The 14,530-nt window shown below is 43.6% G+C and overlaps 2 protein-coding genes across 2 annotated transcripts in view; one reads left to right on the forward strand and one right to left on the reverse strand.

The window, feature by feature from the left end:
• Positions 1-5,659, forward strand: part of kifap3a (kinesin-associated protein 3a) — a 35,967-nt gene extending 30,308 nt beyond the window's left edge. Inside the window, exon 20 of the mRNA XM_079505781.1 lies at positions 4,140-5,659. Within this exon, the coding sequence (XP_079361907.1) occupies positions 4,140-4,254 (115 nt within the window). The 3' untranslated portion in view covers positions 4,255-5,659. The remainder of the gene's footprint in view (positions 1-4,139) is intronic.
• A 108-nt stretch (positions 5,660-5,767) lies between these two features.
• The window catches only part of niban1a (niban apoptosis regulator 1a), a 33,498-nt gene continuing 24,735 nt past the window's right edge, over positions 5,768-14,530 (reverse strand). The window contains exons 9-14 of the mRNA XM_079505305.1: positions 11,347-11,537; positions 10,668-10,814; positions 9,659-9,769; positions 9,435-9,542; positions 9,048-9,159; positions 5,768-8,926 (exon numbers count right to left, since the gene is read on the reverse strand). Of these exons, the coding sequence (XP_079361431.1) occupies positions 7,155-8,926; positions 9,048-9,159; positions 9,435-9,542; positions 9,659-9,769; positions 10,668-10,814; positions 11,347-11,537 (2,441 nt within the window). The 3' untranslated portion in view covers positions 5,768-7,154. The remainder of the gene's footprint in view (positions 8,927-9,047; positions 9,160-9,434; positions 9,543-9,658; positions 9,770-10,667; positions 10,815-11,346; positions 11,538-14,530) is intronic.

Raw genomic sequence — 14,530 nt, forward strand, 5'->3', positions numbered from 1 at the left:
AGAGCTGCTATGTGTCACACCACTCAGCAGAGACATGCTGACGCAGTCGCCGCTATAATTACTTTCTCTGTATCCTTCCAAAGTTTGTCTGTCTGTACCCTTCCAAACTTTTTTTTCCCTTTACAAATGACCAAATTGTTTTTACGATCATCAAAGTGCCCCAATTATAAATTTGGTCCTCGACCAAGATTCCAGGTTTGAGAAGTTTGAGCTAGGAGGAGACGCCTGGGGTCCAGCTGTGTCCTCCCACCAGAAGGACTAGGGTGTAGTCAGTCAGTTCGGTCAGACCGGCAGCCAGCTACAGTACAGACACGGGCAAGCAGAGAGGCAGGCGGATGGTGTGACTCAGAGCTCCACTGTTCCTCCCAGCCTCCTTTAGCCCGGCTTTCAAATCCCCTCTGACAGCCGTAGCGTGCGGAGAGGAAAAAGACATATTTCTGCCCAGGGAGGGGGGAGAGGTGGTGGTGGAGGGGAATGGAGAAGAGGGGGGGCATAGGGAGCATATAGGCAAAGGAGGAAGAGAGGAGAGAAGGGGGGTTCTGCGAGCTGCGTAACTGATCGCTGGAAGTGATTTGGCTAAAAACAACACGTCATTATGGCCGCTTGCAGGGGCAAAGCAAACAGCTCGTATTTTAGAAGGCTGGGACTGGAGCGTCGAGCCGTCCAGCTCTTACTGAGAAAAAAAAAGAGTAAAGCATTATACTTTGTTGCACAACGGTGTTGCTCGCCTAAAATAACTGCCTTTGAAAAGCAAAAATACAATGCATCACATGTTAATTAAGTATAAATTTGGCTTGAAAGAGGGAATAATGGAGACAGAGGAAGGACCGAAGGTAGCAGAGAGATGTGCTGCCATCCATCAAAGCCCAGTTTATCCATCGTTCCAGCTGCCGTCTCACTTGCAGTCTAACCTGACAAGGTGGCCGGGCCTGTCTCATTGACCCCACATACAAATGCTCACAGCAGCTGGACAGAAGATGGAGTGTGAAATTGGCCACCCGTTCCCCCTCCCTGCATCCACATCCCCATGGTAACTGATTTATACGGTGTCGATACAGGCCCTTTATCATCCCTCAACAGGCTCTGGTTGTTGGGCGGAGGGCAACCAGGTTCTCTGAGTTTGGCCGCGTGCCTCCACCCCATCATGTAGTTCTGTTATGACATATCACTGTTTTTATGGCTTGGCTGCTATGCTGTTTACCCCTCTAGCCATAAGTGCTCTGTAATTCACAGACTCGTTGTTGATGTCTGCATTAGGGCAGATGAATATTAACTTTTTTATGGACTTTTATTTGTCTGCTATTGTAGTGATTAAGCTGTGAGGCTTTTGCGAGGCGGGGGTGCTTTAAGGAGATGCATACTTGTAGGGTAAGAGCTCCACCTAGTGACTGTCACACAACAGATTGGCTGTTGCCTTCCAAAGATTGCAGGTTTGGTCTTAAAAAAAATCATAAACACATCTTCCTATTGACCCCCAATTTTAATCACACATTAAGAGGCCTCTGAAGAAGCCAAACAAGCCAAAAGCAATTTCACTAGTAAGAGACCACACGTCTACTTAAGTTTGACAGTTTATTGAAACAAAATTAGATGAATGTGGAATAGGATAAGGATAAGGATACAAAATTAGATGAATGTGGAATAGGATAAGGATAAGGTTAGGGCGAAGTCTCAGGAGCTGACGGCCATCGTTGCTCTACTCGGTCGTCTCTGCTCCGTCACTTCTGCCCTTGGATTCCTAGAGAAATAGGCCCTTTTTGAAACCGTCTCCTTGCCACTCGCCCTACACACTTCCACTCGGTTTGAGCGCAGATATATAAATAATAGAGATGGCACCGGAATGCAAGTGGATGGGAGGGGAATTCCGGTGCCGTCTCTATTATTTATATATCTATACTCAAACCCGAGTGGAAATGTGTAGGGCAAGTGGTGAGGAGTTAGTTTCAAAAAGTGGGCTAGAGACAGAAGGAAGAGTGAGAATCGAGGAGGAGGTTGGGGTGGAGGAGGACGATGAATTTGAAAGCAATGAATGGCAGAAATAGCTGATCTACAAGAGCAGTACACACTACACACAACCCATGTTTGGTCTGTTGTGAAGCAGAACAAACTAGTTGGCCAATAGATCACAGGTGTATTTTTACTGTATAATACGGGTGATTGTGAATAGGGAGTGGCTAATGAGAGATGAGAGTGTGGTAGATAGGGAAGCGATTGAGAACGGGGAGTGGCCGCGATAAGCAGAGGGTGCCAAAGATACAATAATCCATGAACAACAATACACAGTAATAACACATCAACACATGATTCAACACAATTAATCTACACAATCGCAAACAATACAATAATATCCCATAACCCCTGGACTAAGAACTACAGGGAGGAGACCGGGGAGGTGGGGGAAATTTTCACGCAGACGCCGCACGAGCTGCTTTGACAGCTCAGCATGAAGAATGAGTAGTGAGCTGAGGCTGCTTAAGAAGGCCGCCTGAATTGCACTGTGGGAATAAAGGCGTGGATGAGATAGCTCGTAGTGAATGAGTGAGAAGGGAGATGGCCTGGAGAGGCAGCTGATTTAAAGAAGCAGAATGAATTACTAGGGGGAATGAATGATGGGAACTATATATATACACACACATATATAATAACCTTCTGCCTTCCGTGCCTCAATGAACTATCGCTTACGCTTGATTTAATGTAGACCCATAGTCAAAAATGCAACAAATGTCACAAAATTAGGTGATCTTCAGTCACGTGACCTTGGTAGTCCATACTTATTGCACTTATTTAAACTCAAACTGCAGTATGTGACCAATTCAACTTATTTAAACAAAAAATTAAGTTATTTTTCAGTTCAAAATCAATTACTTCCTTCATGTGCCATGGTTGGTTCAATAAAGTATAAATTAGCCACAAGTATTCTTATGTCTGTATTAGAGCTGGGACTCGATTAAAAAAATTAATCTAATTAATCAGAGGCTTTGTAGTTAATTAATCTCGATTAATCGCATTTTAATCGCATATCAATATTCAACCCGAGAACAGTGAGAAACCTTTTTTTTCAAATGTTTTTTGGTATCCCAGTGAATAGTGACTACGGGATTCCACTCATTTTCAACATTAATATACCTTAGAGTTGTTGTGTGGATATAATAAGAAAGTCCCCCCCATTCTGTGTTGCCTAGAACTGGAGGTCTGAAAAAAATCACTAACATTATGAAGTACATCTCAGTGACATCACAAAAATGTACTTCATAATGTTAATGTTTTTTTCAGACCTCCAGTTCTATAGGCAACACATAATGGGGGGACTTTATTATTTCCAGTGCACACAACTCCATAGAAAAATGTTGAAAATGAGTGGTATTCCCCTTTAAGCAATACAACTTTTTTATCCCAACAGATAAACAACAGCAGCAAACGTGCCTATATAGTGTCTTCAGTGTGTATATGAATACTCAAATGTGCTTTACATGGCGGGGCATGAGAACTACCACAAGCTTGATAAATAAAAACAACTTTATTATGGGGGAAACATTTCACATGAGGTTGGGGCTGACCCACGCTTGCTACTTCAGTATGTTTCGCATCGAGGACAGCTTGACAGCTTCGTGCTGTGGTGAAATCACCGCGCGTCTCCGGTGGTCTGTGAGACATGTTAAACTGAAGCAGCTAGCAAGCCTAGCATAGAAGCTAACGTTGGTCATAAATGGATCATTTCCCTCTGACATTGCACACAGCCATGCCGCTATCCACGCGTCCATCCGATAGCTTTTACATCTAAATGTCCCATCCATGGAGCAAAAGCGATATAAGCGGCTTCTTCATTCGATTAATTTGGGTTTGGACTTTGGGCTTTCTGACGGAGCTGTAGCCTGTAGTGTAGACTGACTAGTGAACAACTGTTGCTGCTGCTCGTGTGCCGCAGCCTATTCAGTACTACTAGAAACGCACCCAATGAGAAACGTTCCGCGGTGGAAAAAAAAGGTGCGATTAAATGCGTTAATTTTTTTAACGCGTTAATTTTTCTGTAGTTAATTAATCTCAATTAACGCGTTAAAGTCCCGGCCCTAGTCTGTATGTAATATTGTGTTTGTTGTTTGTGTCCATGTGTGTCCGTCCCTCTCTCTCCTCTCCTCCAGTATGCATGAGCACTTCATTCCCTCAGGTCCTACCTCAGGAGGCCGGCCCACCACAGCTTATGGTTTCCGCCCTGAAGAACAGTTCTTCTACAACTTCCATTCATCCTCGTCCTAACCCTGGAGCTACTACTGGTGATGCAAACCGTTGCTGTTGGGCGGAAACCTTGTTCAAAACCCTTTTCATCAAATGGAAAAAAGAAACTGCGTTCTAATCTGGATCTAATGTTTTTATTATCGGTTAAATATTTTTAAAACCCACAGACAGACTTAACGACGTTCAACCTGGTGTCCCTGTTATTGCTGTGTCATTATAAGCAAAATAGGCCTAGGGCATTCATTGAAAGAAAAATGTGAAAGTTGGACATAGAAGGTTTCTGCCCGACAGCAGAGATTTGTACAAGAACACACATGTAACACGTACAGTACATACCCAAATGCAGAGAATAACATGCTGGTGCATGGAATAGTCATTAGACTGCAGCCTTATCTTATCTACTACTGTGTGCTATGCTATGCTATCAAAGCTGTGTCGAATCGATATACTGAAGGAATGTCATCAGCGCTGCTGTCTGTAGGTGCTGCTCACCACTGCTCATCTCTGTTTCTTCTTTCTCTCTGAGTGCAATGTTAAGTCCAACTGCTGTCCCACATTTACTTTGTGAATGTGAAAACAGAAGAGACCTTTTTCACGGCAGCCATATTGACATAAATAGTTTGTTGTAATGTTACTTCCTTCACAGGTGTTACCATGATACTTATTATTATTATTAACCACTTAAGCCCTACATACATCTTCATATGACCAATAGTGGAAATTTGAAGCTTGGCTGTGACAATATGGCTGCCATATCTAGTCACCCGCTTGATATTGGCGGGGAATTGTTCCATATCAAGTCTCACTGTTCACTTTAGATCTTATTATAATTATTATATTATGTACATAATATCTCAATGTTGACATTGACGACAAGGGAACACATTGTGGGTGCTTACTGCTTATGTTAATGTATTCTTTTATAACTAGGGGTCCAATGTTTCATAATGAATTGATCTGTGTAGCTTACTGTACATGATGACATTACAGAATGTTTCATTTGACCACCTGAACCTATTCAGTTAATGAAACTAGCACCATTCCGAGGCAGTGTAAACTGAACAATGGCAGATGTAAAGGTGTTTTTGTCCTGACCATAGAATCAGAATGAATAGAAAGAAGAATTATTGGTGTATTGTTGTAATCTCTTGGGTCTAACCCAAAGATTCAATGGCTAAAGTGCTTGTTTGTTGTTATTTATTCTTTAAGCAGCCTAGGAGGTAACACTGGAATAAACTGAGGAAGCTATGCTTTTATTGTTTGAAAAGTAATACTGTATTTGAAGAAATACTGGTGGCTTATAATGTTTTCCCATTATGGAAGAAAACAAATGTGAAAAATGCTTAGGTTTTTGCGTATCAACACTGTTATTTGTTCATGTCTTTCATGTGCCTGGAGCGCCTATTAAAACATATTTTATAGCCTTTTCTTGTGGTGCAAGGTATTAAATAAACATATCAGACTGCATACCATTTTAGTTGCACTGTGCATACAAATGTCTAAACAGGATTCTGTCATGAGGGAAAAGAAAGTATACTGTGAATGAATATTTATTTTATTGTCAAACAATAGTATTTAATAGTGTTGTTTTCCCAACACACAAGCAGAGGGCGACTGGCACTTACAGTAACAGTAGTGTGCGGGCATTTTATGAACTCCCATTTTATAATCATTTCCATTTACAAACACTTTTCATTTGAGGAAAATGGCTAGCCACAGGCTACGGCTTTCCTCCCCACCTATTACTCACATCAGCATGCATGTAGCGTGTCTGTACTTCAGTGTGTTGTGTGTAAAGATGAGCAGAGGCACTTGGTGATGCTGAAATACCAGCACATATACGTATACATTACACAGACCATTACCATAGTTTCTATGGCAACCGTAACCATAATGAAAAGGTCTGCCATCCTTCATCTAGGAAACAAGGTTAAGGCAATTAAATCTCCATGTGAAACAAGCTCACAGGCACTTGATCGACGACTTGCTACTTGTGTTTTGTGAGATGATCGTGGTATAAAAAGTTATAATCCTTCAGTTAGTCACAACATTGTCACATAAAATCAGAAATAAAATCTCTAATGTAAAAACCCTTTAACTAAACATCTAGTAGTAACATGTATTTGGCAGTGAGTGTTTACTGACACAAACACCTCAAATGGTGCAGGGATTTGCATACAACATGTCATTTACTATTTTATCCGTCTTTTTTTTAAACCCAGAGTACAATATTGAAAGTCACAATATAACCATTATATAGATACGATTTGTACACAAAACACACATCGAAAAAATACACAGCCCCAATCTTGGTCTTACTATGAGTAATTCAGACCGCTACGATTTTTCTCTGCAATGTGTCGCATGCTGAAAATAGTAGATCTACTACCATAATATAAATCGGGCTCAAATCGGTTTCATCTCGTTGTGAATCTTTGGTCTGGTGCCAAGACAGTCTGCCCCAAAAACAACTTGTCTTGGTGCTAAAGATGGTTTTGAGAAACCCATCTCTCGTTAGTCATGCCCTGGCCTACTTAAATGCCACAGAGATGATTTGTATAAATGATTTGTATTAGTTATTTACATCCATTTCATGCATAAGGTACTGTATACATTTGAGTGTTATCGAAGCTACACTTCAATATTCTCTCAGCAGCCAATTTCTTGTCCTATTTGTCTAGTTTATTACAGTTCAATTAGGAAGCTAATTTGTCAACACTTACAGTATATCTAAACATTTTTTGTAATGTCTATGTCTACTGTCCATTACACTTCACTGCTATTCGTGAATGGATAGATGGATTTTGTTTTGTCCCACTTGGCTACTCCTGCAGACAGAATATTCTCTCTACTGTGTCACGAATGTGCCCATGTGTCATTGTAGTTAGTCCCTCTATTTTACATAACTGCGCCACAGTGCATCATTTGTCCATAGGAATTCCACTAGGGTAACGTTGCACTAGTTCCTCCACCTCAATCACTTCCTCCACCAGGTCGCGGATTGCCCTGATAGAGTCCAGTGGCGTGCTCTGAGCACTGTCTGCTTCTCCAGGCTCAGTGGGGGCTGCAACTGAGGATTCCAAAATCATGCTAGTGGATGACGCTACATTGTGGTTAGGATCTGCTGCAACTGAGGATTCCAAGATCATGCTAGTGGATGACGCTACATTGTGGTTAGCATCTGCTGCAACTGAGGATTCCAAGATCATGCTAGTGGATGACCCTACATTGTGGTTAGCATCTGCCGTAACCTCTGTCAGTTCTGTAGCAGCAGGGTCGTTGCTAGGGGTTATAGATGCTTCTTCCGAGGCATCAGCAGGATGCTCGTCTGAGCTCACGGGCGAGTCGCTGGTATTGACCTCCTCATCCAAGAGGTCGGAGGTTGTTGACCCTTCATCTTCGCTGCTCTGTGATTTGTCTCCCTCCATGGACTCTACCACTGACTGTGGGGATTCGACTCCCATCGACACATTCAGAGAAGATGAGGCGGTCCCCGGGTCAGCATCTTCTGCCTTTGGATCAAGGCTGCCATTACTGGACACACTTACAGGTTCTCCACCACTAGAGGGAGCCTCTACATCAATTATTGGAACTTGTACACTTTCAGCATCTCCCTCTGTTAGGGAGTCCATGCCTTCTGCTAATGTGTCTACAGCCACTGCTTCACCTGCAGGCTCTGGGGCAGAGGATGGAACAGGATCAAGGCTTGAGACAGAGGCACCGCTCTGTGGTGCTTCGGGATTTTGTCCGTCAGCCTTTTCCGTCACACTTTCTACAGCACTGGGAGTTTGCGACCTTACTACTGGGGTTGGGGCGATGCTGCTGTGAGTTTCTGGTTCAACAGTTGCCTCAGTTTTCTCAGGTTCAAAAGCTGACGCTGCTTTCTCAGGTTCAATGCTTTCCTCTACTTTCTCAGGTTCAACAACACTGGCCTCTACTTTCTCAGGTTCAACACATGCCTCCGTTTTCTCAGGTGCAACATCTGCCTCTACTTTCGCTGGTTCAACACCTGCATCTTCGTTCTCAGGTGCAACAGCTGTCTCTGGTTGCACTGGTTCAACACCGGCGTCTTCGTTCTCAGGTGCAACAGCTGCCTCTGGTTGTACTGGTTCAACACCGGCGTCTTCGTTCTCAGGTGCAACATCTGCCTCTACTTTCGCTGGTTCAACACCTGCATCTTCTTTCTCAGGTGCAACATCTGCCTCTTCTTTCGCTGGTTCAACGGCTACAGTTTCCTCTTCCGTCAAAGCATCTGCTAAGGGCACTGCTTCAGGCGAAGCAGGAATGTCCTCTTGCACTGAGGCAACATGGACCGTGCTTACCTCTGCTGCATTCTCAACAGATGCTGGTTGCTGCTCAGGGGAGCTGACACTGGCACTTTGAGAGACCTCTGCTTCTTCAGACTTCCCTGCTTCAGCGACGAGGGGCACCACAGCCGGCGCTGCATCCGTCTCGGCCTGACCTGGCAAGTGCTGTTCCTCCACACTCTCATGTGGAGACAGGCCATTAGTCATCAGAGGAGAGGCTGGCTGGGGTCTAGGGGAGTTTGGCGAGGGGCTTGCCAGGCCCCTGACTGGGCTACCTGGGGTGGACGCAGACGGTGAGGAAAGGCTTGAGCGGCTGGACTGGCTAAGGAGGTCTCTGCTGTCTGTCAACAGGTTGTGTTTCTTCAGGCTGGCTGCCTCCGTCACCACTGAAAGACAAGAAAATGGAAAGCGGAAGAGATTTAGTTCTATCTGTGACCCACAGTGTTTTGGCACTTATTGTTAACTTATTATGGAATATTGTTTTCATTATAGTTTGTATTGTTGTACCTTTGGTGATTTCCTTGTCGAGGGTCTGCAATAGGATGCCCTCATAAATGTTCTCCATATGGACAAAGTTGGAATGGTCAGCATAGATGAACTGCTCAAGACCCTCAAGAGCCTATCCAGAGAAAAACAGATAGATGTGTCTAGTGGAGGTTTTCTTGTTTGTGTTACTGACCGGGTATTTTTAAGACACACATGTAAATGCATAACCAATGCATTTGTGCACATTTTAATTGTGTGTGTGTGTGTGTGTGTGTGTGTGTGTGTGTGTGTGTGTGTGTGTGTGTGTGTGTGTGTGTGTGTGTGTGTGTGTGTGTGTGTGTGTGTGTGTGTGTGTACATGCGTGTGTGTGTGTTCCGGTATGTGTGTACAGTGTGTATTGTGACTCACAGTCTTGCAGGTGGGAGCAAGGTTCTTCTTGATGTGGGGCAGGGTGATAGAAACGAGAGCGTCCTGAACGATCCTCTTTCTCACTGTACTGCTGTCATAGTCATATTGCTACAGGGCACAGAGTTGAAACAGCAGCAGTTAACATTTTGTTATTTCCAGATGCATTGTTTCTCTTTAGTACAACAGTGTATGATGGAATACAGAATATCTGCACTGGGTCTGACCTTAAGCACCCTGTGTTTGGCCTTCTCTATGGCAGCGCCTGCATTGTCTGGGTTATCCTGGATAGCCTTGGTCATCAGCTGCTCAAACGTGTAGGCTGCATTCGTCATCAGCTAAACCAAACGCAAAGAGAGGATTTAAATGTCCAGTTAAATGCCCCAGCTTCCCCCGAGAATGGCCTTAGTTTAGTTCAGTTTATTTGATCATCTTCACAGTATCAAGTAAAAATATACATCAACATAAGGAAACTGTTACATAAAGGTGATCAAAGGGAATAGGCTGAAGCTGGAGGCTTATTAAGTGCCTATCCTAATTACAACAAAACATAATTTTAATTACTCAAAATAGTTATCAGATTCAAAATACATAAATCAATACATAAATCAAGATAAAGCCTTGCATCATGAGCAGCTCAGTTTCACAAGTGCACGCACGCACACACACATTGAAGTGGAAAAGTTTTTTTTAAGTGGAACACAATATGTTTGAACTAGAATGCAACATGTTTGAACTGAACGGACTTGAATGTTTGACGATGACACTGATCATAATGATACTGACATGATTTTGACCATGTCTATCATGGTTAGTAGGATATCACCCCACGCACGCATGCACGCACGCACATGCGCACACGCACGCACGCACACACACACACACACACACACACACACACACACACACACACACACACACACACACACACACACACACACACACACACACACACACACACACACACACACACACACACACAATCAGACACTTCCACAGCCCACATGGTCACTGTAGCTGAGAGAAACAGACACATTTGTGTAGTTGTGTGAAAATTGTGCAAAGCTAACGGATGGGTAATGATGTGTGGAAAATGTCACTGGGCCATAATTGGGTGAGACAGAAAGAGAATGGAGTGGAATGTGTGCGTGCGTGCGTGCGTGCGTGCGTGCGTGCGTGCGTGCGTGCGTGCGTGCGTGCGTGCGTGCGTGCGTGTGTTGGTGGGGGGGTCTGTACCTGCTGTAGGTCTAGCTGTGCACAGTGGATCAAACTGGTGATGTTTGAGTACCCAAAACGCTCCTGCAGGTGATGGAGTTTCTCCTGTAGAGAACTGATCTTCTTGTAGCACCTCAACAGGTCAGGCCTCGCCATCTTGACCAATGACTGCAGAGGTAGAGAGAGAGAGAGAGAGAGGGAGAGGGAGAGAGAGAGAGAGAGAGAGAGAGAGAGGGAGAGAGAGAGAGGGAGGGAGGGAGGGAGGGAGAGAGAAAGAGCAGGAGATCACAGCTTTAATAGAAGCTATGCTCCTCAAGTCCCATTTGACCAGTAGTGTATGAAATGACTCAAAGTATGTAGAGAGAGGAGAGGGATTCTTCTGACTACACATACATCATGTCATAGTATGAGCGAATAGAGGAAGGGGATCAACAAAAATGTTCATAGGATCGGTGGTTGTCACAATTACCTGCACTACAATGCTTCACCATGTGTTGCGCTATGATGAAATAAACCCATAAAATATAACAACGTGTAGGTTCCATAATTGTTTTCACCCAATGTGTGTGTCTCAAAGAATAGGGCGAGCGAATGAGAGTAACAAGGGAGGAGAGGGAGACCAGAGAGGAAGGAAGGAAAGCATGAGCGGTGTCTCTGGTGAGTGGAGAAAGGAAGACAAGGATGTAAAGAACAAACGTACCTTCTTTAGGTTATCTGTAACGCCGCCCACTTCCTCAAAGTCCTTGCACAGTTGGCCCATCATGCTGTCACTCAGATGCCGCGCCTCCCCGAACCCTGAGCTGATTGGCTCCATCAGCTCGTCCAGGACAGAGGCGAGGTAGGGCTGGATGCTCTCAGCACAGAACCTCTCTGCTGGCTCTGATACACTAGCTACAGGAGGGGAGGGGGACATTACGAATATGCTCTGGAAACATCTCTGCACACATTTATATAATTTCACAGAGTAAACTAGTGTGTCCTTGCTGGAGCGAGCCCACAATGATGCTGCAAATTGCAATTATACAATGCCAATGAATATATCTAGGATCACGGTAACTACTTCTAGTTTAAACCTGCAATCAAAGCTCATTTGAATGAATAAAACATGATTATTCCACAAGTAACCAATCTGTATGTTGGAGTATATTTATTTATACAATATAACTATCACATCTGCAGTGGTTGGAGGTGGTCTTCCTTCACTTCTATTGAGAGATTAGCCTGGTGTCGGTTCGCACACCTACTTCAGAATCAGCTTTATTGTCACATTACAGTTTTTCATTTTTGTGCGTAGTTGCCATCGTCATTTTTTCCAAGAAAAAAAGAGGGGGGAGGTAAGGAGATAAAGGAAAATAAAAAAAACCTTTGAGCGCTTTTAACATAAAACGTAGTAACGTACAGGTAAAGGGTTTTCTTCTGTCTGGGTCTTAGATATTTACAAGCATTTGCCAGCTCATGAAACATATGGATTGCAAATTTGTACTGAGCATGAGTACTCTTTCATAGCACACTGGATCTAGCTCATCCAGCTCCAAAGGTTTTTCTAGAAAGACAAGGCTTTGAGCCGCAGTGACTCTGCCTTGTCCACTTTGGGTTTGAAATATCACCTTCGGTGGTGGTCATGCAGTATGCACCTGTGCAGACTCTGTTTTCTTTTACAGTATTTGTCTCTGCCCTGCACCTGGCTTGCATGCTTTATTCTCTGTTTACTCTTTCACAGCACCATTGTTCATTATAGTTGTTCATCCACCTCTCTGAGCTTCCCGAATCATCCGGATTCAACCACAGTCTTCTGCTATTGGCCACGAAGCAGCTCTTTTGGTCGCCTTGAGTATCTATTCTACACAGATTTACTACATCTAAAGTGCAGAACCTTGCTGATTTTTTTGGTTTGTTTTTAAATGAAACAGCATTGCTTTAATTGAAGATTAACTTCGATAAACATGGGATACAGTATGTTGAAATATGTCTTATTTGAGGCTGAAATAAACACAGTGAGGGGGAATCTTCCATAGAAAGTCTCTATCATTATAATCCAGGTATTTGTGTCTAAGCTTTGTGAATAAGAGGCTTATGTAAAGGATTCAACTCACTGAACCACAAAAACACAAATACAGAATAACAAAAAGCCCACGCCCTAGTAAACAGCCTGGGTCTGGTCCAAGCATCTCTGCCAGACCCAAACAAATTATATCACAGACACTGACTGTACGTAACACACACAGAATAAAAGACATGCCCAAAACATAGTTAAGCCTCTACTCTCTCTCTCACACACACACACACACACACACACACACACACACACACACACACACACACACACACACACACACACACACACACACACACACACACACACACACACACACACCACACACACACACACACACACACACACACACACAGAATGACTCAAATGCGTACTGTGGAAACGCTGACGAGGCCCAAGTGTTGCATTGTGTTTGTTCTCTCACTGACTGCTGTTGTGTGCGAACATAAGTCCTCCTAAGTCTCCTTTATCACTACAGCATATTGACATACTGTGAGGTTGCGGACAGTTTTATGGGTAAATATCCTATTATCAATAATGTTATAACCTGTCTGGGCTTTCACTTTGTTCCTTGGCGTCATCAAATTAGCATATGGCCTCTTCTAAAGTTCTAGGTCTAATACATCTTAGAGGCTTAACCTGCCATATAACAGTGACACACATACCATGTGGGATTTATGACATTCTGACAAATACGTGATGGATTGCCTGTACAATGCTCACTGAATCTTCTCGTCTAAACGGCCTCTAAGCTGCTGTGCACCACCAGAGGCAGTCTCATTCACATGTATCACAGTGGAATGTAGCCACTAAACGGCCTCCAAGCTGCTGTGCACCACCAGAGGCAGTCTCATTCACATGTATCACAGTGGAATGTAGCCACTAAACGGCCTCTAAGCTGCTGTGCACCACCAGAGGCAGTCTCATTCACATGTATCACAGTGGAATGTAGCCACTAAACGGCCTCTAAGCTGCTGTGCACCACCAGAGGCAGTCTCATTCACATGTATCACAGTGGAATGTAGCCAGTCTCATTCACATGTATCACAGTGGAATGTAGCCAGTCTCATTCACATGTATCACAGTGGAATGTAGCCAGTCTCATTCACATGTATCACAGTGGAATGTAGCCAGTCTCATTCACATGTATCACAGTGGAATGGAGCCAGTCTCATTCACATGTATCACAGTGGAATGGAGCCAGTCCTGACACTTGACAGCAATGAGACTGAGAGGCATTTGGCTGATAAAGGTAATGATACAAAGTAGGCTCTCTGAATCAAAGCAGATGGGCAACATCACCTTCATTAGTAAAGAGACCTGAAAAAAACTGTTGACAAAATTGCCTTCATCGCGGAGACACAGGCTACGAGTAATAATAGAGAAGCACCAACAATTTAAGTCCACACAGTAATCAGATAATTCAGATCCACTGACTACAACCTAAACCCAAGAGAGAATGAGTCGACCAGATGCATATAATTGTAAAGTCGGGACAAGTTTGGACCTGTGCATACGCCTGATTGCTAGGTGTGCGATAGTTTTCTCCTACAGTTGATTATGATACAACCCATTGACAGAGAAAATTATGCATTCTGCGAGCAAGCATCAGCCTGGCACTAGGTTACAGTGTATACGTTATATGACTACCATTACATGAACCTGATTAGATATTTCTACAGTTAAGATCACAACTTTTGCCCTAAACACAGCAACACAACAGTCAGGACACTCTCACGACCATCAAAGGTAGCAGCAAAAAAAATTGGAAGCAAGTGTTTCAGTTTTCACGTTCACTGATTGTACCCGAGTGACATGACTCACTCACTGG

This window comes from Electrona antarctica (genome assembly GCF_951216825.1).
Source record: "Electrona antarctica genome assembly, chromosome: 7".
Taxonomy (NCBI): domain Eukaryota; kingdom Metazoa; phylum Chordata; class Actinopteri; order Myctophiformes; family Myctophidae; genus Electrona; species Electrona antarctica.